Consider the following 26,305-nt stretch of genomic DNA (forward strand, 5'->3'; position numbering starts at 1 on the left):
CTCTTAACACGTCAGTCTTTGAATTTCTGGAGTCTTTTAGATGGAAGAGGTGTGGTTTTTTTGTTTGTTTGTTTGTTTGTTTTTGTTTTTGTTTTGTTTTTGGTTGTTTTGTTTTTAAATGGTCTTTATTTAAAAATTGCTGAGAAAAAATGTTTTCACAATTTAAAAATGTATAACCTTCTTGCTCACTTTTTTCCCCCATGGACAAGTAAAATAACTTCTGAAGTTTTTTCAAAAGTTTTAAAACTATATTAAGATTCCTTCAGCCAAACCTTTCAACTAATCAAATATTTTCAAGGTAATAAATATTAAAGATTTCAATCTTTGGTTTAGGTTGGCAACAGGAAAATAGTTTCAGTAAGAAAGAAAAGCATTCTCACTCCCAGATTCCTTTGAAGTCTCTTCTACCTGTCTTGATTCAAATAAAGGGCAGTAATGTAAGCAAAATTTCAAAAATGCTCCTAAGAGGAAAGGCACTGCCTGTGGGCCTTTATGAAAGGCATCCAGATATGTCAGCCCTTTCACCACCATTCGCAACAGAGCATCCACAGTTATTGTGGGTGAGACCAGTGAAACTGCACTGCGCTTAACAGATGTCACAAAAAGTTCTGCAGTAGAAAAGGATCTGAGAGAATGTGACTCCTCCAGAAGAAACTCTGCTAGCCTTTGGTTTAGAAGTGCTATAGGGGCTCTGAATTTTGTCTGATAAAATAAAACTAAGAACTGGTTCTCCCCTTCAGCTATTTTTCCTGAAAAAGTATACTTGCTAAAATGAAATAACATCAATCTTGGGAAAATAGGTAGCCATAGCAAAAGAGACATGTACAACTACCCTGAATGCAAGAATTTACTGAAATGGTTTTAGGTCCAGTAATACCCCAGGCAGCAAGTTGTTGTTTTTTTTTGGTGGTGGTGGTGGTGTTTTTTTTTGTTTGCTTGCTTGCTTTGCTGTGTTGGTCATTGTTTATTTTATACGTATATATCTTTTTTATATAAAAGTAATAATCCCGTAATAATCACCTCATAACAATGACTTTAATTTTTAAGGTCATTTTTACAAATTGATTATTTCAGGATTATTTTAAGTGTTGCACTTACTTTGGAATGACTACAGGAAGACATCTTGCTGTTGCATTTATACTAGCCTTTTACTAATTCAGTTGTCATTTATTTTATTTTTTATTTTTGGTTAGTATGATTTTTTTTAATACCTTTCCTGTAGCGATTTCTTGTACAAGCTTCTTTGGCTATTGATACGTATTGGATCACTAGCTGAGCAGAATTAATTCTGTATTTCCAGTTATTTTTAGTTAAACAGTTTTCTTCTATGCTGCATGCTTGCACAATGTATATGGTAACTACTGCTTTATTTGACTGAAAGCAGGCTTGTCTTGCTTCAGGTTTTTAGCAGCAGCCAGCCTCAAAGCATAATTTATTTATTTGTGTTCTGCCTCTTGATATCAGAATTATATTTTCTTAGAAACAGAAAAAAAAAAAAAAAAAAAGATTGTAATTACTGTTCAAATACATTAAGAAATCATATAATATGTACCACCTAAAATAAAAGGTGGTTCTGAAATTTATACCATAGTGATACTTCAGAAATAGATGTAACATGTTGATTATATCATGTTTTTTTCTTATAGTGAGCAGAGTAATACAAGCTGTAAGCTTCATAACGACATCCTTTCATCCTGACTGTAAGTAAATGGGCAACACATCATAGAATATGTAAGATGGACTCAGAACAAGCACAGATAAAAACACTCATATAACCCTAAAATATCCTTCTGGCTTTTAGAACTGTGGGGGGTGGGGGAATATATTTTGTAGATTATACATTTACCTTTATAATTCAAAACAAATAGCACCTACAAATTACATGGATAGTGATTAAGGAGAGCACAGAAGAGCATTTTAATCTCCTTCTACACCTTGAAACACCATGCCTCTATAACAGAGATGAGTCCAGATTGCCTGACAACTGTAACCATGTGAAGGTTCAACACAAAGGAAAGGAGAAGAGCTCTGAAAAGCCTTGATAAACACTGAGCTGGTAGGCCTATTGGACTGCATTTTACTCCTAGCCATCCTTTTAATTGCATAATGGGAATTATCAGAGGATGCAAAGCCTTGAATACTGTTGGTAATTTATTGGTTTCATATGTTAAACTTCTAACAAAATGCTATTGTCATTCCTCTGATTTTTTTACCCCATTCAGGAACTTCTATACATTATAATTTATTGCTGAAAACATCTTCAGTAGTGAAGGGTTTTTTCCTCTTAAAGAAGAAATACCGAGCACATGGAACACATATATTTCTACATATGTGTCTATATCTGTATGTATTTTAACCTGTATGTGAAGTTCTGTTTTCTGACGGGCATCGTTTAAGTGTGGTGCAACTGTGTGACTGCGTGGTTCAAATGCCACAAAGCGTCTTGCATCCAGATCAAGCCACCGTAAGTTGGCTCTCGTAGTATAACAGAAGTGCTGTGTTACACATATAGCAAAGGAATTCAGTTCTAATGGTACGGAGAGTTGTGTGAAATGGCTGTTTTGTGGAAAGTATTACTATTTTATAAGTAATTCAACAAGGTATTTATGTCCAGGCATAAATAATCTGGATATGTTGCTGCAAAACAGATATTGAGTAACAGATGCAGGGTGTTTAGCTCATGTGGAACTTTATATTAGCACAACTGCTTATAATATTTTAAAAGGCCCTAGATTAAGCTTATTATAGACTTGGTAATTCAAAACGAACAAGTTCTGTACCTTTTTGTGGCATTAGAAGCAATGCATTCCTTAGGCCCTTGGAGAGCAACGACTCAGAGCTAACCTGAACAAGAATGGACCTTGGCACGCTCAATGCCTCATTCATTCTGCACTGCTGAATCCTTACAGTAAACTATTCAACCCCTCAGTACATCAGTCTAATACACAGCCAAATACGCCCTCAAGTTTCAAAGTAATGTAAGAAATGAAAAATCCCTCAACCCTTGCAAGGGTACTAGATAAAAGACCTAGGATCTTAAGGGTAAATCAGTACAAGGCCTTCACCTGAGGCCTTTCATGACAGAACTCCTAACTTCACGCTCTCTGTAAATGTGAAGTGCTAGAATGATCTTCAGGTGTCTGTGATGACAGAGAATTAATGTTTTGAAAGCAAAATGCAGCTATTGTTCTTAGTGACGAAAAACAATGTTTATGAACAGGATGGAGAGAGAGAGTCTAGAAAGGCCCTGACTTGTATTCTGTGGCCCAACAAACAGCACCAGGCCTGACTGCAATAATACTCCAATTACCAAACTCTAGGGGAGGATAGCAGGCATTTCTCTCTGTCCGATGATTTAATTGGGCTGTCAGCTAGGGATAATTAGTTTCTGGTTGAATGAAAAAAGTGACAGTGACATCAGCTCTCTGTTACCCTTTATTATTTAAATTCTTGTATCCTAACAGGGCCTCAGCACACAGGGCGCTCCTGCGGCATTTACAAGTCTCTTGTTTTGCAGGGCAATGGAAATGCAGCAAAGTAAGACACACAGAAAACATTTCGAGCTGTTTACCACATACGTTTTCATAACACAAGGACTTTTGAGAGCCAAGATTATTTCTGTACAGGAAAGTCTGGTTTTGCTTGTTTCACTGGAAATTTGATAGGACTGTTACAGATGTGACAGTCTAGAGCTATAAGCAAGGCAAAGTTTATAGGCAGAAGCAATGCCTTCCATTAATCCAGCTGATGTGACTGGAAAAATAAAGATAATTTTGGGCACATGAACCCTTCTTGAGATCATGTACCCAAAGCTGGTCTGTTCTTAGTTCACATGGTCACATACACCATCTGAGCTACTAAAAGCATTACATTTTTCTCCAGTTCTTGCCTTGCTTATAGGAAAATACCTCTGATGCTAGTAGTGTATTATCACAAAAGGTCTAATTCATTCTGTTGACAGCACAGTCCAAAGCAATTGATATAAATTCTTGTTACTTTTTTTTTTTTTTTTTTTTTTTTTGCACAGCATCAGAAAGATGCTTTCATTTATATTGATTTTTGTAACAATGCTTGAGTTTCTCCATCAGCAGAAGAGAACACTGGGTATTTCTCCCACGTTTTCTTTCACTCAGCTTCCACTCTCCTCCCTTCCCTTAGGCTGTTGAGAACTAGTGGAGCAAGCAGAAATGGCAGTGCCACAAGCATTGGCAGCCATATACACAGGCAGTTTCTCTCAGGACTTCTCCAGCTGGTGTATTTTCAAAGTGCAAAGGGAATATAGCACGCCAATGAATTTTCTTGTAGACTTAGAATCCAGTCGTTTGCTGCTTAGTTTTCCGGGGAGTTGACATTGGATATTCTCAGTTCCACGGCTCCTCATGCAAATCTTACATGTGAATGACAGTGGAGCTACAGGACTTCACAGCAGTGATGATGGTGAGTCCTAGTCATGCAACAATCTGCACTGTTACCATTCTTCCACAGCAGAGCTCTGAACGGAAGCTGAGACCAAGCCTAGTACCGAGGAACATTTTGGTACAGATCTAATAAACCTTCTGTTTATTCAGACCCCTCTGGGCATCTTGTTCCTTGCCCTTGCCAATTCTAATTTCACCTAAGGTCTGTGCCGGATTGAAGTTCCAGGAGGAAATCTGCTTTGTGGGGTCTGTATAACTATGTGCAATGTTCATGCTGGCTTAATTCCCCAGAAAAAAAGGCAGCAATGGCAAACATCATTGTTATTCAATCCATACCGGCTGGTACAGAATGAAGTCCCTCTCCTCTGCAGAAACTGGAGAGAGCCCAAGCAGAGGTACTGTGCTTGCCCGTCCCTGGGTTAAGCTCCTTGGATGGAGTGAGGTGGGCGGATAGAGTAAGAGTGAATCAGACCTTCTTCTCTACATATTTTAGTTGCTGTAATTTAAGGCAGAGACAAGAGGAGAAGCCTGATGAACAGGATTCACATGCCAAACATCTATAACAGTATGACAAGCCTCCGGTTGATTAGTGCTCCGCAGAGGCCTGGATTGAGAGTCTGGGGTGGTCTTTTCATGGCCTACTTGAAAGAATTTCTTGGCATTGGTTCCAGCTTTATTCAGCACTGTTGGCTACAACACTTGTTGCAGTCTCTAGACAATCTTATAACCCTTTCACTTCACAGACTAATTTAAAACATTTGTGTATATGTGATGACTGGCAATAAAATATAGAAAAGTCTTGGACTAGAGGAAATACAGGCTTTGTGGGCTCCCAGTACCCCCACACATTACTGCTGAAACGAAGGGAGCAAACACATCTGGGATACAAAAACTCTGAATGACAGTGTGGATCATGTTTCAGCAGTGTCATAGGCAGTGAACCTAGAGGAAAATAGTGCTAAATTTCCTACAGAAATACGCACTTGCCTTAGGCAAGTGTAGTGGCTAAAGTGAAGGCAGCAGTTTAGACTGTTTATGCTACTAGATGTACAACTGGGTACTCACAGTCAACAGGTGTTAAATAATATACGGGGAATTTATTGGGATTACTTAGGTCTTAAAACTTGAATGCTCTCTTTAATTTTATTTTGTCAGCTACATGCTTAAGATCAGAGATTATACCCTATGTGCTTGTTGTTTAAACTGTACTTGATTCAAATATTCAAATATTTGTCACAGTTTCACTATGTCTTAGAAGTGAAGATTTTGAGCTGAAGAACAAGTATTTCAAAACGGACTTCTTCCTCTGACATCAAACCCTCTTGCAAAAAGCCACTTACTAATTTCCAACATTTCAAGAATATTTGTGATAAATATACTGTCTTGGAAAAACCTAAACAGATGTATTTGCAAATTACACAGACTCATGGAGATAAGCATGTGCTTATTCTTTGATGCTACTTCTGTTTAGTTAACATAAAAGTCAGCCTTTTTATCTGACAGATTTCTATTAATGAGCAAGAAAATTCAGCATGCATAAATCTTGGAACAACAAGGATTAATACTGTTAAATTTTGCCTGTACCATTTTAACTATAAAAGAATTAATGCTGAAAGAGCCATAATGACCCAAGAGTTCAAGGACATTTTGTTTCTGGAGGATAATTATTGTATTGTAGCGATGCCAGTCATGGTAATGGATCACTTAGCATTGCATAATTTTCTTTGAACTAAATCCTTCATGTAACATAAAACAGCAAAAGGGGGTGATGGGGGAGGCAGGAAGAAGTGTTGTGTAGCATTTTGCAGAGTCAAAATGCCCATTGAACTTGTAGACTTCAACAGTGAGGACAAATGTGGATGCTTTGCAGACTGCCGTGCTCATCATCACAGAGTAAATAATATTAGCAACGAACAACTGAAAAGGTAATTAGCTAGAGAACTAAGAACAAAAACAAATCTAGAGGATAGCAACAGAGAAATGAATGATATGGTCAAAGAGGTTGAATTTAATTTTCAAAGTGGAATGGGAAGAAAATTTTAACTGTGGGCCAAAGTCCATGCTGTAAAGCTGAAGTCTAACTTCTACTGTTTTTGAAGTGGATATTGGAAGTCAACTCTGGATGCTGCAGTTGGAAGAAATTATGCCCAGAATATTTTTATTTGGCCATAATTCTTCATGTTTACCTCTGAGGCCTGGTACTGCTTTTGTTTTTAAATGGGAACACTAATGTAAAGGGTTTCCACTAACAATTCAACTTTATGTCCTTGAAGCATATCCCTAGTATGTACAGAAAGATTAAATCTAAGAAAGAAAAAAAAAAATATTGCCAGCCAACAGGTATGGAAAATTCTGGTCTATCACAATATAGTAGTTACACACTGAAAAATAACTGAATCCTGCTACTGGGCACACTTATCTTCAGGGTATTCATCCGCCTGACCTGGAAGTCTGGGACGAGGAGCAGAACCGCCCCGCAATTCAGGTAGAAACAGTTACAGACCTACTGCTCCACCTGAACTGTCACAAGTCCATGGAGCCAGATGGGATCCATCCAAGAGTGCTGAGGGAGTTGGTGGATGCGATTGCTGGGCTGCTTTCCATCATCCATGGTCATGGTCATCTGGAGAGGCTCCAGATGACTGGAGACTTGCTAATGTGACACCGATCTGTCAGAAGGGTCATAAGGAGGACCCAGGGAACTACTGGCCTGTCAGCCTGACCTCGGTGACAGGAAGGGTGATGGAGCAGGTCATCTTGAATGCAATCACACAGCATACATAGGTGTGATCAGAACCAGTCAACATGGATTCACAAAAGGCAAGTCCTGGATGAGGCTGTTGACGTAGTCTACCTAGACTTTAGCAAGTCTAGTCGCCTTTGACACAGTCTCCCATGGTATTCTCCTGGAGAAGCTGGCAGCCCATGACTTGGACAGGTACACTCTTTGCTGGGTTAAAAACTCTCTAGATGGCCAGGCCCAGAGAGCGGTGGTGAATGGAGTGAAATCCAGCTGGCGACCAGTCACCAGTGGTGTTCCCCAAGGGTTGGTGTTGGGGCCCATCCTCTTTAATATCTTTACTGATGATTTGGTTGAGGGAATTGAGTGCACCCTCAGTAAGTTTACAGATGACACCAACATTACAGGCTTGGGGCAGAGTGGCTGCAAAGCTGTGCAGAGAAAAAGCATCTGAGGGTGCTAATCGATGCTCACCTGAACATGAGCCAGCAGTGTGCCCAGGTGGCCAAGAAGGCCAATGGCGTACTGGCTTGTATCAGGGACATCCAGCAGGGCCAGGGAGGTGATCGTTCCCCTGTACTCTGCTCTGGTGAGGCCGCACCTTGAGCGCAGTGTCAGTTCTGGGCCCCTCAATACAAGAAGGACATTGAGGCCATGGAGTGTGTCCAGAGTAGGGCTACAAAGCTGGTGAAGGGCCTGGAGCACAAGTCCTGTGAGGGGAGGCTGAGGGAACTGGGGGTGTTTAGTCTGGAGAAGAGGAGGCTCAGGGAAGACCTTATTGCTCTCCACAACTATCTGAAAGGAAGGTGTGAGGAGATGGGGGTTGGCCTCTTCTCACTGGTAACTGTCAATAGGACTAGAGGGAATGGCCTCAAGTTGCATCAGGGGAGGTTTAGGTTATAAATTAGGAGACATTTATTCTCAGAAAGAATAGTCAGGCATTGGAACGGGTTGCCCAGGGAAGTGGTGCTGTCACTGTTCCTGGAGGTGTTCAAGGAAAGGTTGGACCTGGTACTTAGGATCACCTGTTCCCAAAGGATTGGAGGCTTGCTGATGTGACTCCCATCTACATGAAGGGCCATAAGGAGGACCCAGAGAACTACAGGCCTGTCAGCCTGACCTCGGTTCCAAGGAACGTTATGGAGCAAATCATTTTGGGTGAGATCACACAACATCTGCGTAGCATCCAAGGGATCAGGCCCAGCTAGCATGGGTTCACGAAAGGCAGGTCATGCTTGTCCAACCTCATCTCCTTCTATGACTGTGTGACCAGACTGGTAGATGAGGGAAAGGCTGTTTATGTAGTCTACTTAGACTTCAGCAAAACCTTTGACACAGACTCCCACAGTATTCTCCTGGGGAAACTGGCTGCCCGTGGCCTGGACAGGTATAGTCTTCTCTGGGTAAAGAACTGACTGGAGGGCCGTAGTTAATGGAGTTAAGTCCAGCTGGTGTCCCGTTACAAGTGGTGTCCCCCAGGGGTCGGTACTGGGGCCTATTTTGTTTAAAATCTTTACTGACAACCTGGATGAGAGGATTGAGTGTACCCTCAGGAAGTTTGCAGATGACACCAAGTTGGGAGGTAGTAGGGATCTGGATAGGCTGGGCTGAGGCAAATGGGATCATGTTCAACAAGGCCAAGTGCCTGGTCGTGCACTTTGTATCAGGAAAAACTTTTTCTCTCAAAGAGTAGTCAGGCACTGGAATGGCCTGCCCAGGGAGGTGGTGGAGTCAATATCCCTCACCGTGTTCAAGAAGCACCTGGATGAAGTGCTACGAGATATGATTTAGTAATTTAGTGGATATTATTGGTGATAGGAGGATGGTTGGACTAAATGATCTTTCCAACCTTGTGTTTCTATGATTCTATGTTTAGGGACACGGTTTAGTGGATGACAGTACTAGTAGGGTGATTGTAGGACCAGATGACCTTGGAGGTCTTTTCCAACCTTAATGATGCTATGGTTCTGTAACTATGCACATCTCAAACCTGTTCTAGTTAGTCCTGCTGGCACAGTAGTGTTCACCAAGGCTGTATTTTCATCATATACTTCACTCACGAAAAACTCACACTCAGTTTGGAAGTATAAATATATGTATTTGCTATGGAAACAGAGCCAAGAACGCAATTTACCTGGCTTAATTAGAGTTTTGCCTTCAGTGAAAGCAAAATCATAGTAGTGTTTGCTGTTCTATTATTAATTAACTATGCCTTTTTTTTTTTCTTCAGCAATAGTTAACTGGAAGAACTGACGATTGAAGGTACTTGAAACAATTAAAATAGTGATTTTAATGTAATTACAGTGAGAAATGTAGTTAAATCATGGTAGACTGTAAATAAAATGCGTGGGGATTTTGAGTACTTGTGTAATAACAATCATGAAGTGACAGATGCTTTGAGAATTTTCAGAATTTTTATTGAGGGAAAAAAAAAAAAAAAAGTAAGTTGTGAAAGCCATGCACCACTTGTGCGAAAAGACGATTTCGTTCCTTCTCGAATCTCTAAGTAGAGGGAACTTGCTGTAGCACAGGATTTGATCCTGCACCCTCAGAAACCGAAGCCCGTTCCAGGGGCCGCTGCACCCCCCGGCGGTCGCGGGCCGCAGCCCCGCTGCTCCTCAGCGCCCTGGCGAGAGAAGCAGCGCAGAGACGGCGCAGTGCGCGAGGGCTCCGAGTAGGAGACGCTGCGAACGCCAAAACAACGTTTGGAGGGCGGCTGCCGGTGGGCTGTGCGCCCGGCGCTGGGTGCGGACAGCTGCCCCAGCTCCTCCACAGCCCTCTGGAACACGCCGCGTGTGCGCGCAGCTGCCTGAGGCGGCCCCGAGCCCGCGCGGGCGCATGCTCAGAGGCGGCCCCGCCGCTGCCTCCCGCCCGCCCTCCGGCGCAGGGAGCGCGGCTGCGCGCGGCGCCGGGACCCGGAAGCGGCGGAAGCGGCCGCGGGGGCGCGGGGCGCAGCGGCCTGCAGCGGCCCAGCGGGCCCGGGGAGCGCCCGGCGCCGCCCAGGTGCGTGGGGGCCGCGCGGGGCCGCCCCGGCAGGGAGGGGGCGCGCCCGGGGTGGGGCGCGGCCATTTTGTGCCCCGCTCGGCGGGCCCCGGGCGCCCTCTTTGCCCCCCGAGCTCGGGGAGGGCCCCTCCGGGCCGAGCCCGGGCTCCGCGCTCGGCGGTGGGTTTGTTGGAACAGGAACAAAGGCCCCGGCGGACAGCGGGGCCAAAGGGAGGCGGGGAGCCCGCCGCCGGCTTGACACGGGGCGGTGACAGGCGCGGGGAGCGGGCGGGGCCGGCCCACACAGCCCCCCGCCGGCCTGGCAGGCCCGAGGGAGGCCCCCGGGGGGCGAAAGGCAAAGCGAAGCTGCTCGGGGCGCTGAGTGCCATCGCGCCCGGTTCTCCGCGCTGTCTGTGGCGGGGAGGAGAGCGAAAGCAGCCTCTGTCGCCGCTTTAGAGCTAAGAATAGTCGGCGGCGGGTCCCTCGCTCGTAGCGTTACGTGGTGGCCTGGAGCGGGAAGCGATGAGATTTTAAAAGTTCAGTAAATGCTTAAGGTACGCAGCGTAGATAAAACTGAAGTGTCATGCAAAGAGCACCCAACCCAGAAAAATGCATGGTTAAGTGCTAAATGCCGTTATTGTCGTCATTCTTTTGTAGATTATGAAATTGCTGTTCAGTGTTTTCTCGAGGAGGCCTGGAGCAGAAGCGAGTCCTCACGAGAATCTTTTTTCAATCACCTATGAAGCTCCTGATTTTAAGGTTGCATTTCTGCAATGAAGAAAAGGAGACGGCTCGCTGCAAATCTAAATGAAAAGGTTCATCTTGGCCATGAGAAAGATACTTCAGATCAGATTCTTGTAGTTGACTGTGCTCAAGAAATTGTCTCAAAGTCTGCAGAAATAGCCCCTGCAGATCGGCTCGAATCTTCCCAAGAACTTTCACCATCATCGGAACAAAGGAAGCTACTGAGCTCCTTACAGTATAACAAAAATCTACTTAAATATCTAAACGATGATAGACAGAAGCGTCCATCATTTTGTGATTTGCTCATCATTGTAGAAGGAAAAGAATTTAGTGCTCACAAAGTTGTAGTTGCTGTTGGAAGTAGTTATTTTCATGCCTGTTTGAGCAAAAATCCAAGCACCGATGTTGTCACACTAGATCATGTAACTCATTCTGTCTTTCAGCACTTGCTCGAGTTTCTGTACACCTCTGAGTTCTTTGTATATAAAAATGAAATTCCACTGGTGCTGGAAGCAGCAAAATTTTTGGATATTATAGATGCAGTGAAGTTACTAAATAATGAAAGTGTTTCTAGCGTACAGTCTGATGTGGTAACTGATGTACCTACACCAGTAGAAACACTCAATGAACTGACTGGTAAACTGTTAAATAGTCATCAGTGCACTTTTTGTGGTCGAAACTTCTGTTACAAGAAGTCCTTAGAAAATCATTTGGCTAGAGCCCACAGATCCCTTTCGCTGGAAAGAAAACATGGCTTAAAAATGGTTGAGAAAGCAGGCTTTTCTACGAGGCGATCTACAAGAAACCGCAAATGTCCAGCTAAATTTGAGAACAGTGACAGTGAAAGTGGTGATGCATCTGACAGCAATTTGGAGAAAGTTAGTTCTGACAAGGAAACATCTGATAGAAGTGAGTTTGAAGACAGTGGCAGTGAAAGCAATGTTGATGAAGAAGGACAGGAGGAAGAAATGTCAGGTGAAGATTCAGACACTGAAGAGCAAAGTGAAAAGGAACATGATACTGAAGAGGGTTCTGAGACGGTTGATTCGGTGGGAAATATTCCTGAAGGCTTAGCTCCAGTTGTCATTCAAAGCAGTAGCAAAAAACTACTGCAGTGTCCCAAGTGTGACAAAAAATTTGATCGAATAGGTAAGAGCAAGTTAGGTAGTTCTTTCCTTTTTACCATATGGTGGTGCTGTTTGTATGGGAAATAAACTGAGGTGATGGTTTCTCTTTCTGAATGTGAGGATCAGAATTTCTGGATTGTCCTGTCAATCCAGTCATCTGCTAACTTTTTAAAATGTATTAAGTTGTTATTTGTGATGCCAACCAATTTCAGGAAATGAACTGAGGGCACTATTTGAAAAATCTGCAAATGCTAAATTTGTTTTTTTCTTTCACTGCTCTGGATTTTAGTTGTTAGCATGCTATATGCAAGCAGCTCTGAAAAGGGAGAGAAGTGTAACAAGACATTAAAAGATAAGTTGCATGAAGTGTGAAACCTGCACTGTATTTTCAGCTAAGTAACTTCAAGTAACGAGGCTGTTAATTTATTACAGTATATTTATTACAAAGTTGAATTATGGTCATATAAGGTGGTAACAGTCTTTAGATCACATGTACTGGGAAAAAAACAGTTCCTTATAGTATTAGGATTCTTTTTTTTTTTTTCTTTTAATAGCTGCATTGCATCTTTTATTATTTTGAAATATAAAAGTTTAAAAAATGGGGTAAGGTTGATGGTGCATGTCTTGGTTCCTCCTTAAAGCAGTGTGTTTAATTTGCTCTTGTTCAAAAAGTTGTTTGATATGATCCTCAGAACTATTTTGCTTCCCTGACTTTTGCAAAAAAAAAAAAAACACCCAACTTTATTATAATATTAAAATGTAGTTCTGAATTGGTTTAGTTTTTATGTACATCTTTTCATTTTAAATATACTTTATAAACATTAATTAGTTGAGTTTATCAGCAGTCTTGTATGTAGTGTTAGCCACATTCTACAGTTCACCATGCAGCTTTCAGTGGTGTAAGCCAGTAAAAATCTGAAGATCCATATGGAAGGCACCCAGCCATTGGTGACATTTGAGAGAGGTTACCGAATGAAACCCCAAGCATGCATAGCATAGGTGATAATCTGTTACAGTTTATACTAACAAATTTTTTTTTCTGTTGTGTAGGCAAATATGAGAGCCATACACGTGTACACACGGGTGAGAAGCCTTTTGAATGTGATATATGTCATCAGCGCTATTCAACGAAGTCCAACCTGACAGTGCACAGAAAGAAACATTCTAGTGACACAGACTTTCATAAAAAGGAACACAAATGTCCTTACTGCAATAAGCTGCATGCAAGCAAGAAGACGTTAGCAAAACACGTAAAGAGGCAAGTATGGGCAACTTTGACTTACTTTCTGAACTATTTTTTGTATGTCAAAAGCTACGATAAATACATACACCATGTGTATGCAAACAGCATGTTTTTGCTTTATTTCTATAACTGTTTTTAAGTAAGTATCTTTTCAAAGGACCTAGGGTTAGCAGTATGAACTAGTTTGCCATATAGAGAATATGGGAGTTGACTAAATAGTAGTTGCAGAGCAGTTCTGTACTAGTTGTGCCGCAGGTTTTTGCTATCAATTTTAGAATGCTCACATTAGCTATTGCAGTCTATCAGAACACAGCAGTCTTAATAATTAGCTATGTTTTTTTGATTTGAGGGAAGAATGAAAGATCTTTGGTTTTAGATGCTAATGCTATCCTGTTGATGATGATAGATAGGTAAACCATTTCTCTGCAGATTTAGGTAAACCATTTCTCTGCAGATTTAGGTGAATGAATTATCTGTGACAGTTGTAATTACAAGATATAAATATTTACATATCACTTTTCTCTCTTTCTTTGTAAACATCCGTAAAGCATTATAATTGAAACTATCCTTTGTCTTAGCAACTATCAGATGAAGTTCTACAGGAGTCTGTAGTCAACATTGTTTTTCAGTTACTTGTGCCTTTAGAATTGTTTAATTATCAGTTTAATTATCAGTTCTGCTGTTTTGGTGATCAGCTTTTGTGACACACAAAGTTGGGAAATGGGTATATAGTATTTGAGTGATCTTCACAAAAATTAAGAATACTTTCAGCCTCTGTCTTTTTTGTAGATTTCATCCAGAGAATGTACAAGAATTTCTTTCTATTAAAAAGACAAAGAGTGAAGGTTGGAAATGTGATGTAAGTATTACTTCAGTACTTTTATTTTGTTTATATAGATACTATTTTGTTTTGTGACCTGAATACCTAAGTGAAAATAATGTGTGTGTTTCTGTGAAATCTCAGTAAGTTTTGCAAGTTCAGTATAAATTTCATAGGCTGAATTTAATTTTTTAGGTACAGCTTGTGACTAAGTAGACAGTACCAAGTTGAATTCTGAAATATTTTGAAGGCCCTATTATTTTGTGTGATTAGCTATTACTTTTATTAAAATACACCCATTTTCAGTGAGTGTCCTAACTTGAATCTTATGAATACTTTAAAAACAGAGTACTTGCTCTTCTGTTAATTACACACTTCAAACAATGACCATAAAGTGTATATTTTAGGAAGGCTTTGAAAATGTATGTTAAATATGAGACGTGTTCTCATTTAGCTGCACACGTGTGTCAACAGAGTTGTAAATTTGTACTAAATTTATCTCTAGATGTAAAATTGTAGAATCCTTTCCTCATTTTTCGTAGGAGAGGCTTATGTGTGAAATTACATCTACTGTAAAAAGAAGTGTGTAGAACTCCCACTCATTATCAGTCTGCTGCCAAATAATGTTTTAAGGTTTAAAATGTATTTTTGTTGTTGTTTTTAAAAAGGGGGCTGTTTGTTTTTTTTTTCAAGGCAGGTGTTTTGTTTATGCTAACTGCTGTATGTCCCTATATGTCTAACATTACTTATGTTACAGACATAAGTCTGTTGCATTAGAGTGTGAAACATTAAATGCTATAACATGATGTAATTAGTCTTGCTTTGTTCATGAGCTTCGGTTTATAAACGTACATGAGGAAGTTGGGAGATATCAACTGCAGGAATTAGTGGTGTTCATTCTGCTGGTGATTGCACCATGGTTGAAGGTACTGCGTAGTTGGTCAACTTCTTTTATCTTCCAGACGTTATGTTGAATGAACATATTACAGATTCCATTTGCTACTAAGTAAGGAACACTTTAAGAGCAGGAATTAATCATGCACCATTGACACTCCTTCCTCAGAATACATTCTTAGCTGATTTGGTAAACTCTAATGTATGAGGTTTCTTATTTGTTCTTACTTAAAAATTTTAAGTTCATTTTAAGTAGAAATTTTTAAAAAGTAGGCGGCTGCTCTTGCACCTTTCTTTGTGTGCTTTGAAAATGGACTTAGAGAATTGGAAAGTAGAGGTAGGATTTTGACTTATTGCAGTTAGAGGCTGTTCCAAAGCCTTTGAAGTTGTGACTTTGTTTTCAGGTTGTTTAACATGTTCTGAGGGCTGAGGTGTCACAGATGTAAGTTCCACGATTTCTTTAGCTTGTTGGTTTATGCTGTGATCCACATAAGAACATCAGGAAATGCTGCCTACGCTTTATTTTAATCCTTGAGGAGTATGAACAAATTCAAAGAAGCAGTTGGATATTGATAATAAAGAAAAGCAAGAAGGCTATTATGCTTTTCACAGCTATGGGATTTTCTTACACTTGTATTTAACAATATATTTTTTTTAACGAGCAAAGCCATTGCATTGGATTTTCTGAGACTAAAAGTGTTATTCAGGTATGCTCTCAAAAATTGATTGTGCAGTGTAACATAATGGGAGTTGGGTAAGGCTAAAATCAGCTGTTGTCATAAACAATGGCAACAGGTGCACAGGGAAATCTGTAAGCACCATGTTGATTTATGTTAGAGTATAGGACCCTGGTGATAGATTGTATAATACCTAGTTTAAATGCTTGAATTTGAGATGTGACAACAATTCTGTAATTGAACAGCATGCTTACTTTAATGACAACTAATAATTCTTATTCCTATAGGCTTTGACTAATTAGAAAACAATCCTAAAGAGTCATGTTATTTTAAAGTTGCTAAAGTTCTATATCCCTAATGTATGTTTTAGGGTTGGATTTCTTTGTTGGTATTTGCATTTTCTTTTTAAATACATGCTATCAGAAAATTTCCCAGTGGAAATAAGGGACAGGTATAATTCCAGTTCTACAGAACTTTTACCACTGTCATAGAATCGCTTGGGTCAGAGGCAGAGGAGACCAAGATCATCTGGTTCCAACCTTCCTGCCATAAGCAGGGATGCCACCCACCAGATCAGGTTGGCCAATGCCCCATCCAGCCTGGCCCTGAACACATCCAGGGATGGGGCATCCGTAACTTCTCTGGGCAACCTATTCCAGTGCCTCACCCTGTCCCACAGGCCTGTTTCGGCATACAAAACTGATCCAAAATGATTTGCTTTTGAAGGTTTATTTTCTCTTGAGTTACCATTTTGAAACACCCTAGGAAAAGTCTCTTAAGTGTTGGAGTCAGTAGAAAGTAGGGAGGGCAGAACATGTGGCAGTTCACAGCAGGTGCCAGTAGTTAGTTTGATTTAGGCTGCTGTGGATCTGCATCCTAATGTATGTAGTACAATCCACTAGGGTATATGTAGAACACAGGTTTTTCTGATGTTGACTGTGTAAGGCTTTACAAGTTTGGATGAAGTGTGGCTTTGAGGAGTGCATTTAATTTTAATTTAGTTCACCTGCTCACTGCAGCAATGCAAAACTGTTAAAATTTATAAATAAAAAAAAACCTTTATAACTGAAGTATCTTTGACGTATTTTGTTATCATTTTAGATTTGTAAGAAGTCCTTCACTCGCAGACCTCATTTAGAAGAGCATATGATCCTTCATTCTCAGGATAAACCCTTTAAGTGTACCTACTGCGAAGAGCACTTTAAATCCCGATTTGCAAGACTGAAACATCAAGAAAAATTCCATCTCGGTATAGAAACCTCCTTCTGACATGTAAACAATAGATTTAAAGTAAAACCTTCCCCTGTCCTTGTATGTCCTGATTAGTTTGGTTTCTACTTAATATGCTCCTACTCTTCCAATTCTTTCTCTTTTGGATTTTTTTTTGTAATTTTCTCTTCAGCTGTCTTTTTGAGGCACTGTATCATGTCTACATAAATGAAAAGTTGGGAGGGAGGAAATTACATGTAGTTTAATTTTAAAATTGTTTTGTGTAAATTGGTCTCAACTGTGAAGTCAAATTCTACCTGAAGTTTTCAGGTAGAGGAGAAATTAAGGAGAAATTGAAGGAAATTAAAGTATACTGACTGTACTAAACATTTATCATTTGTTAGGCAAAGGTTTTTGTTTGTTTGTTTTGTAAACTGATAATTTTTTTTCCATAGGTCAGTAATTTGTGCGTCTTACTTGGTTTAACTGAAAGTCTGTGCATATCTGTTTCCTTGTAGGGCCTTTTCCCTGTGACATTTGTGGCCGCCAATTTAATGATACAGGAAATCTGAAACGCCATATAGAATGTACTCATGGAGGAAAGAGAAAATGGACGTGTTTCATCTGTGGAAAGTCTGTTAGGGAACGGTAAGAAATTTCGCGACAGCTTAAACTTCAGTATAACAGAGAAATACTTAGCATGTTTTGCTTGGTTCTGAGTATGTTTTAGCTTTGAGTTTTTAACATACAGGAAAAAAAATTCAGAGGGCTAGTGTATCAAAACGTAGTGTCAGAGTCACGGGTAACATGCAATTTTTTGAAGGTCCTTTACAAGAGTAACAACTGTAAGTAATTAGTTACGAGATTGAATTATATTAAAAATGTCCTACCTCTAATTCACTCTAGTTGGGGTTCGTGTGTTGTGCCAGAACATGTTGCATTTATTTGAGAAAGAGCTTTCTGCTGTAGATGTTTTGGTAAATGCACTGTTGAAGATAGGAATATGAGGAACACTGGTGAGTGAGAATGACTAAGAAGGAATTGGACTTTTACAAACAGAGTTTCATGGAAGATGGAATAACACTTTGCTGCTTCCCTGAATGGAAGATGGAATAATACTTTGCTGCTGCTTCTCTGAATTCAGAATAGTGTTAATCTAACATTTTGAACAATGGAAATTCTAAATGCTTGCTAATAAATTCTGTACTATTTTTTCCACAAATATAATGTAGTATACATAAAATAGAAATAACATGTAAATACAAAATAAACTTCTAAATACAGTTCAGACCATTGGTAGCTAGAGCAGAAAAAAATGTAGAAATTACACACCCATTTCTATTCTAGGTATATAAAGGAAAAAAAAATGAATTCTAAATGGTTATTAATATAGCTTCAGTGCAGGTGTATTGTGCTGCTCTGTAAAGGGAGGGATATCTTTAAAGTTTTCCCAAAAGTGACTTCTATTTGTGTTCTGAAACAATAATTCTTATTTTTTTCCTTTGGACAAAAGATACTTGTATTTGCCAAAAGCCATTTCAATAAAGGACTAAAATTCTAGTTAGTTCTACTTGTAGAATCTGTTGAGAAGGTTTATGCATACTGTATTTTTTCTTTATTTATTCTCCTCCATCATAAATGTAGACTTAATTTGTATATGTGTATACATGTGCATATATATAGCTCTATATAAATAAATATGCTCTGTGAAGAATTAATTAAATGGACTTCCATGATTCGGATTTCCTTCTATTTTGACATGAAAGTCTGGCTTATATATATATAGTAACAAGGAGATTATGACATAGAAAATACCATCAAAATTGGTGTTTTCTTTAACGTATCTGGGAACAGATATATTAAACATATCTGGGAACCCAGCTATGTTAAAGGTCCCAGATAAGTTAAATCCCCTTTAATCTATCTGTTCCCAGATATGTTAAAGACCCAGCTGGTTAAGTACATAGGTTGTGGTACTACTTTTGAGTGTACATGTATGTGTTTATATCTGCATAAATTGAGGCAATTACTTGGATTCATCAGTTATTTAGACCCGTCAGAACTACACAAGCAGAAAATGATGGCGTATTTCACTTCCAAATGTCAGTGACAATGTGCGCTTAAAATTAAATTTTACTGCCTTTGTTAAACAGAACTACTTTGAAAGAACATCTGAGAATTCACAGTGGAGAGAAGCCTCATCTTTGCAGTATTTGTGGGCAGAGTTTTCGTCATGGAAGCTCTTACAGGTTGGTATTATATGCAATGCCGAAGTGTCTCACTTATTTGGTGATATATATATCCACTCAGTGAACATAATTATTCATAATGTATGTGGTTTTTGATTTATTGTAACTCTGGGAACATTAGTAAATGCTTTAAACACGATTAAATATTGAAAATATATTAATATGTGAGCAATCATTCATTTTTTAATTCAAGGTGTATTTGTGATTTCAACACAGACAGAATCCCATACAAATTTTGTATCGAAGTTGAATTTCTTGCACTCATAAAAACTTCTGCATTGTTGTTAATCAGTTGTTAATCAGTGGGAAATTAAGCGGAGGACTAAAATATGATAAATTAATTTCAGATATGAGAGTTTAGCTCTATCATTTGTTGCTTTTTAGAAGCAGTTAAGAATACCTCAACTAAACATTATTTCCTGAGATTTGTGAGAAGCATTTTTTGGTATTTTGCATTAAATTTGCCATACAGATTATGTTAAGAAAATTGCCATTTATGGTTATGTTTATGACTATAAATTTGCTAATCTTGAACAGTGGTATGGAAATAAACTTGTCTCCATTCTAACACAGACTTCATCTAAGAGTCCACCATGATGACAAGAGATATGAATGTGAAGAATGTGGGAAAACGTTTATTCGGCATGACCATCTGACAAAACACAAAAAAATACACTCAGGTAGGTATTTTCTTTGAAAATAGGCTCAGCAATAACTGATTTGAAAATAAGATCAAACAATTACAGATTTTTTTTCACTGTATATGTATGTGATGTCTCTCTTGCTGTTTTTAAGGTCTGCTTCAGTAGGGTTAATCTTCTTATATGTATTCAAGGTTTAAATGCTAAATGTTTCCTCCATGTTAACCTAGAAAGCTGAGGGACAGTCAAAAACATGTAACAGTGAATTGCTTTAAACTAAAAATTAAAAAAAAAAAGCAAAAGTGAAAAAGGAGGATTTTTTTAATGAGTTCAGATTTCTTTTTTTAATAGCAATTGCGTGAAACATTATTGCTACAACACAGAAGAAGCTGTCACAGTCTCTGTCAAAGTTTGTACACTGATCACTTTAATGTAAAAGTATCAAAGAAGTGTTTCTGAAGTTCTCTGGTATGGGGAAGGGGGAAGAAAGGAGGGCGGTGGGAGTCAACCCTAGGAACGGCCAGATGGAGATGATCAGGAGGAAGAAAAAAAAATCATAAAAATATCTTTGTGTTGCACTGAGAATGGAAAGGTTATGAAATGTATAGGAAGAGTGAAGATTCACTAGGGACTTTTTCAGAACAGGATCCAAAGAGAACGTGACCTTCTAGGAGGAAAAATTCTTTCTAGGCAGTATAAAAATATGAAAGTGATCAGAGTCTAAACTTCCTGAGCCTTCATTTTGAAGGACAGCTTCTTTCTTAGTGTTTGAAATCATAATGTCTGCTATAAAATAAAGAAATCTTTTTTGAAAACTCAAGCTTAAAAAAAAAAAATCCTCTTTTCTACTCTATTTGCTTTTTCCCCCCTCTAGAAAGTTACATTCTTTGACTGTCCACACTCCTCCTACTTACATGAGAAGAAACATTCTGCCACTTTGTGGAAGATCTCAAGATGACTAAAAAAGAATCAAGATTATTTTAAGCAGCAGCATAAAAGGAAAAGGTAACTATGTAAATCAGGGTAATAATTAAAAAAAGAAAAAAAAAGTAATATGATGCAATTTTAATTCTAAAAATTAAATTACTGGAAATAATTGGTATGTTTAAATAAGCTTTTCTTTTAAGCCTCTCAATTATTGAATGTTACGATGTTTCAGGTTGTAAAGAAAAGCGTAGATTCCTAAGTCATTAATTAGTACCTCTCATGCAGTGGGTGTCTGGGGAAGTGTCCTTTTAAAATGAATTCATGTATAGGAACGATGAAGAGGTCAGTTACGGTCACAAATAACAAGTGGTTAAAACCTTTACCCTGGCAGGACCACCCTACTTCTTGAATTTTGTTCTTTGATAACAGAAAATCCTTTGGTATAAGCATTGCGTAAGCTATGGAAGAGCTTGATTGGCTGGACTTTGTTTCTAAACGTGGATCTAGTCTGTGTTACAATTACAACTCTTAAACATAAAATCATAGCGTGATTCCGAATCAAACATTCACCTGGTAAGTTCTAGAAGAGTTAACCAAAATGTATTGAATTTTGCCTTTAAAGGTGAAAAAGCACATCAGTGTGAAGAATGTGGAAAATGTTTTGGCCGTAGAGATCACCTCACTGTTCACTATAAAAGTGTTCATCTAGGAGAAAAAGTTTGGCAGAAGTAAGTATGGGTGTCGTTTTTTTTGTTTTTGTTTTTACTGCATAAAGCATGTTTGTACTATAACTGTTTTTGTTAAGACTTGCACTTTCATGCAGAGTTCCAGTAGTCTTTGTGTTTGTTGTGTTTGTTACCTTAGTCCTTGGTAGACATACCATTGTGTTGGTTTGAAATGGATGTCAGAAAATTGCCTACACAGTTTAAGCACGATGTTTCTTTGTAGCATAATAAAGTTAAAAACAAAGATGAAAGAAGATCCAATTTTAATCCTATAGAAGTCTATCAGTTAGTCTCAGTGTTGATCTAAATGGGTGGTTTGTTGTAATATTTCTTACTGTCGTTGCATACTAATTAAGACAATTATTAAGACATCATTTAAACATTGTGAGAACTCTCCCACACTTATGTAGTTTTGGAAGCTGGTAGTAAATTAGTAGCTTTGAAAGGAGATAAAAACTTTTAAAAACCTAGGTACGTCTAAAAATTGAAAATACAGTAAGTTTTTAATTACTGAGTTCTAAAAATGAGCCTTTCAGAGATTTTCAAATAAACTGAGACCTAATTGTTTTTCAAACAATATACTTCAACTGTTTGTACTCAGCACTTGTGTAGAAGCCCTTATAAACTTGTCTGTGTTGGAAGTACAATGCAATGTCTGTTCATTGTATGTTTGTTTTTTGTTGTTTTCTTGGTAGCCAGTAGTTTAAACTATCCTTGGTACTTAGTTTATGGCATAGTTCAACCAGAATGAAATTTCCTTGTGGATGTTGGTCAAAAATGTTTTGGGGAAGGATACATTTGGGGTCAGAAAAAAAATTTTAGTGGTGTTTGCTCTAATTGTCAGTCCCAGCAGAGAGTAAGTTCTAGGATAGAGGAGAATCCAATTGGTCTTATTGTTATGTAGATGATGGGAAGTATGAATGTAAGTGAGGAAATTTGGAAAGTTTGATGCTCCATTATTTTGCAGTTAAAGATTTCAGAAAGGATTATGTATGTAGCTTGTTTGTTGTTTTAGAAAAAAAACACTCTAATATGAAATGTGTTTTCTTCTTTAAAGATATAAAGCAACATTTCACCAGTGTGAAGTCTGTAAGAAAGTTTTTAAAGGGAAATCAAGTTTGGAAATGCATTTTAGGACACATTCAGGTAAAAAAAAAATGCACATGAATATATACTTTTGCATCAATCTTGATGCTATTATTTAATCTATTATGGTTGAGCATTCAGGGTAAGAGTAGCAGGATATGGCAAGCCTTTTTATTCTTGTCTATGTATGCTGGCCCTTCCTGAATACTACCTTCTGGGTGTGTAAGTTGAAGTACTGAGAATCCTTAGCAATCGTTGATTTATGGTATACTTTCTATACCTCTTCCCTTAATTTACTGTTATATATTATTTCCAAACTTACCCAGATCACCAGATCAGTTTTGTTGTCCAGAGAAGACTACATTTCAACTGGTAATCTGAATAAGGATTTGAAAGCCATTTGGAAAGGTTTATGTCTATATGTTTGGCTTTATGTTAAAGAAATTTGTTGTCCTTTCAAAATGTGAAGTGCAAATTTAAGCTTATTTAATAACAGTACTATAACAGTTGAAAGATATATTTTTTTTAATTTGGTTTATATCTGATTATCTTTACATGTATGGAAAACCGATGCATTGGGATAATTATTGGTAAGGAGAAGGGTTTGCCGATATAATTTCTAAACTTCTGATGGCTCTCTTAATTCCTAAATTATTGCTAAACATATGCTCTTTGTTTTCAGTGCACTCATTTTACACTAGGTTTCTATGCCATAATCCATGCATCTATTTGCAAGTTTGTGTGTGAAATGGTGTTACTCAGAATAACTTTAAATCTCTTTTGCATCTTTCTAGGTGAGAAACCATACAAGTGTCAAATCTGTAATCAGTCTTTTAGAATTAAGAAGACATTAACAAAACACATGGTTATTCACTCAGATGCTCGACCTTTTAATTGCCAACACTGCAATGCAACGTTTAAACGAAAAGACAAGCTGAAATATCATATTGATCATGTTCATGGAACAAAGGCTGCAGAAGAGGCATTGACATCTTCTTCAGAGGAAAAGCTAGTCTCCTTACCAGTACAATACACCTCTGATGACAAAGTTTATCAAACTGAGGCTAAACAGTATGTGGAACAGTCTAAAACATATCAGTCGGAAGCCAAAACTTTGTTACAGAATGTACCTGCAGAAGTCTGTGTGCCAGTGACTCTGGTACCTGTTCAGATGTCTGATCCTCAAGCTGACCTAGTACAGCATACAACTCAGTCACATGGAATTCTTCCTCCACAGCCTGAGCAGGCAGATTATCAACGAGCAGCAGATCTGTCATTTCTAGAGAAATATACTCTTACTCCACAACCTGCTAATATTGTTCATCCTGTAAGGCCTGAGCAAATGTTGGATCCTAGAGACCAGTCATATCTTGGAACTTTACTGGGGCTGGATACAGCTCCTACTGTACAGAATATTTCAAATAATGAACATTCATGATCAGAGCATAACATTCCACCTAATTTACTAAGCCATTAGCCAACAGAAGGCTGATATGGCAATTAAGATTTATATTTTATATTTTCTTTGGACTCATGAGTCTTCTGCATAGTTTTTGGAAAAACAGGTTTGTTTACATAATATTTGAGCATTTAGGCACACTGATGTATACTGAGAGAGTGTTTCTTGTGATTTTAAGAGTTTATAAAAATCTTATAGATGGTCTTTTAAAAATTATGCTCTGAAATATCTTTTAAGGATGGTTGCTGAAAAAATTTAATTACTTATCTGGCTATTAATTTAAAAAATCGTTTGCCTTTTTGTATCTCACGATGAGTTAATATTACATGTGTAATAGAAATCATACTGGAAGAACAAGGACTATATCAGATTCATTAGAAGTGGTAAGGGTAAACAGGGGTACAAAACACAAACTTCAAATTATGTTTCACATATAAATTAAGATTGAACGCTCAGGCATTTTTGGAGGATTTTCAAATCTCTGGTTTTAAGGAGTCTGAAGCCACGGTGGTGGATATGGGAATGAGATAATTCTGAAAAGCAATTCATTTATTCAATTAACACACAAAAGGGGGAACTGTAGAGAACTCCCCTAAGAATAATTAGGCTACCTAATTAAGGCATCATGCTTCTTTCTTGGTCTTTAATACTGAATTATGTGGGAAGATTTAGACAATGTTATTGTCTAATTTTCTACAGTTAGTCCTGTATAATGTAGTATGCATTTTTTCTTGCCTTTTATACATATTTGTCTTCTAAAGTGTGTCCCACACTCTAACTCTGAAACAAATGTTAACCTATGATCAGTCATATACAATTGGCATGGTTTATCCTCGTTAGTGCATAAATTGTACTAGTGTCCACCATTAGCATGCTTGTTTTCAAGCTGTCTGTGATGAAGAAGAAATTTAAAGGCAATTACTTTTAGAACAGCACTCAACCTTTATTTAAAAAAGAAATAATCAGTAATTATAAATCTCTTGTGAGTTGCTAACAAAATTGTTTTTTCACTTGTACTGTTTATAAACCGAAGTCAAGCTCTTGAGAGTGTTCTATGTCTTTAGTTATTTTTTTTATTTACTAGATTATTTCTTGTAGTTCAAAATCCTTTTTGAACTACAAGTCTAGTGTAACTTACCATGAAATGTAATATAATTTAAGCTCATCAGGCTATTTTAAATCTAATTTAAAAATTACACTTCCATGTTTGTTTTGTGAAGATTATGCCAAAGAAGGTATCTGAAGTCATTTTATAATCTTTATTATTCCTCACAAGAATTACATTCTAACACAAAATTTTCTCCATTTTTTCCTAGAAATCTGCTATTCTTAAATTATTATTTTAAAGAAACGTTAAAATGGGAAACTGGATGTATGTATATTATTGTAACTATTGAGTTTATCCACTGATCTGAACACCACTGATCTGTCATGAAAAGCTCTTTTATCATCCCATTTCTGTAAACTCTAAATAACACTGAACATGTTAAATACTATTCAAATACTTTGTCGTTAGATTCTTTTAATCCTCATCTACTTCACTGTTCAGTGGTTTGCAGGAGAGGGGCCAGAGCTGTCCCAATGTTCATACTTTGAAGCTTGTGCCCTGTTGGATTCTTGACACACCAAAGATTTCTGTTAGCTGTTAAATAGTGGCAGAGTTATAGAATTTTAAGTGTTATCGATATTTAAATAGGACTTAGCCAAAGAAGCACATAGAAGTCCTAAACTTTAAAAGTTCAGTTTCTGAAACAGGACTGTATATGTTTAACTGTTCTTTGTTTGTATCTCTAAAGTAAAATTTAGAGCTGTGCTTTGGGAATGTTCAGACTGACATGCTGTAAATACGTCTGGTAAGAAGCTGAATACTAGCAAGTACACAGCAATAATGAGGCCTTTGAATGCCACCTTCCAAAAGGACACTATCAAGTACTATCCTTCCTGCTTTCGAACTCCACCTTTATCTCGTTTCAAAAATAAAACCGTTTCTGTCATCTTTACACTCCATGGCTTGAAAATTGCTGTTTTATGTGTAGTTTTCAAGTTAACATGTATGTATCATATCCCTATTACTATGAGGATGTGAAACATTATTTCCAATGTCTGTAACAGTACAACTAAAACTCATCAATGGGGTCAGTGCAGTTCTCAGACTACAAAGCCTTTGTTATTTCTTGTCTGTTCTGTCCTACAATAGAAGTAAGTATTACAGGATTTTGATAAAACAGTGGCTTAAAGTAGTTGGTAACTACTTTTTCTTGTAAGGTCCAGTCCTTTTGCAAGGCAGTCTAGTAAAATACTGAAACAGAATTTAGAGCACATTTACTTGATAATGTCCTTTTAAAAATTCTTTCATGACTGTGC

The 26,305-nt window shown here is 38.1% G+C and overlaps 1 protein-coding gene and 1 long non-coding RNA gene across 3 annotated transcripts; both read left to right on the top strand.

The window, feature by feature from the left end:
* Positions 1-1,645: 1,645 nt before the first annotated feature.
* On the top strand, positions 1,646-6,045 carry LOC140003072 (uncharacterized). The gene is made up of 2 exons (XR_011811030.1): positions 1,646-1,700; positions 1,961-6,045. It is a non-coding gene; the product is annotated as an uncharacterized lncRNA (long non-coding RNA).
* Positions 6,046-10,008: 3,963 nt separating this feature from the next.
* Positions 10,009-25,946, top strand: ZBTB41 (zinc finger and BTB domain containing 41). Of its 2 annotated transcripts, none has more exons than XM_027463099.3 (11): positions 10,009-10,161; positions 10,798-12,033; positions 13,062-13,269; positions 14,044-14,113; positions 16,747-16,894; positions 17,373-17,502; positions 19,008-19,103; positions 19,677-19,783; positions 21,294-21,399; positions 22,454-22,542; positions 23,277-25,946. In XM_027463099.3, the coding sequence occupies exons 2-11, from the start codon at positions 10,914-10,916 to the stop codon at positions 23,918-23,920; spliced, it is 2,718 nt and encodes a 905-aa protein (XP_027318900.1). In that variant the 5' UTR covers positions 10,009-10,161; positions 10,798-10,913; the 3' UTR covers positions 23,921-25,946. The 2 variants fall into 2 exon arrangements, with proteins under 2 accessions (XP_027318900.1, XP_005027364.1); XM_005027307.6 differs by lacking the exon at positions 10,009-10,161 and adding an exon at positions 10,191-10,694.
* The last annotated feature ends 359 nt before the right edge of the window (positions 25,947-26,305 follow it).

Source organism: Anas platyrhynchos, chromosome 8, assembly GCF_047663525.1.
Source record: "Anas platyrhynchos isolate ZD024472 breed Pekin duck chromosome 8, IASCAAS_PekinDuck_T2T, whole genome shotgun sequence".
In the NCBI taxonomy this organism is placed as follows: Eukaryota; Metazoa; Chordata; class Aves; order Anseriformes; family Anatidae; genus Anas; species Anas platyrhynchos.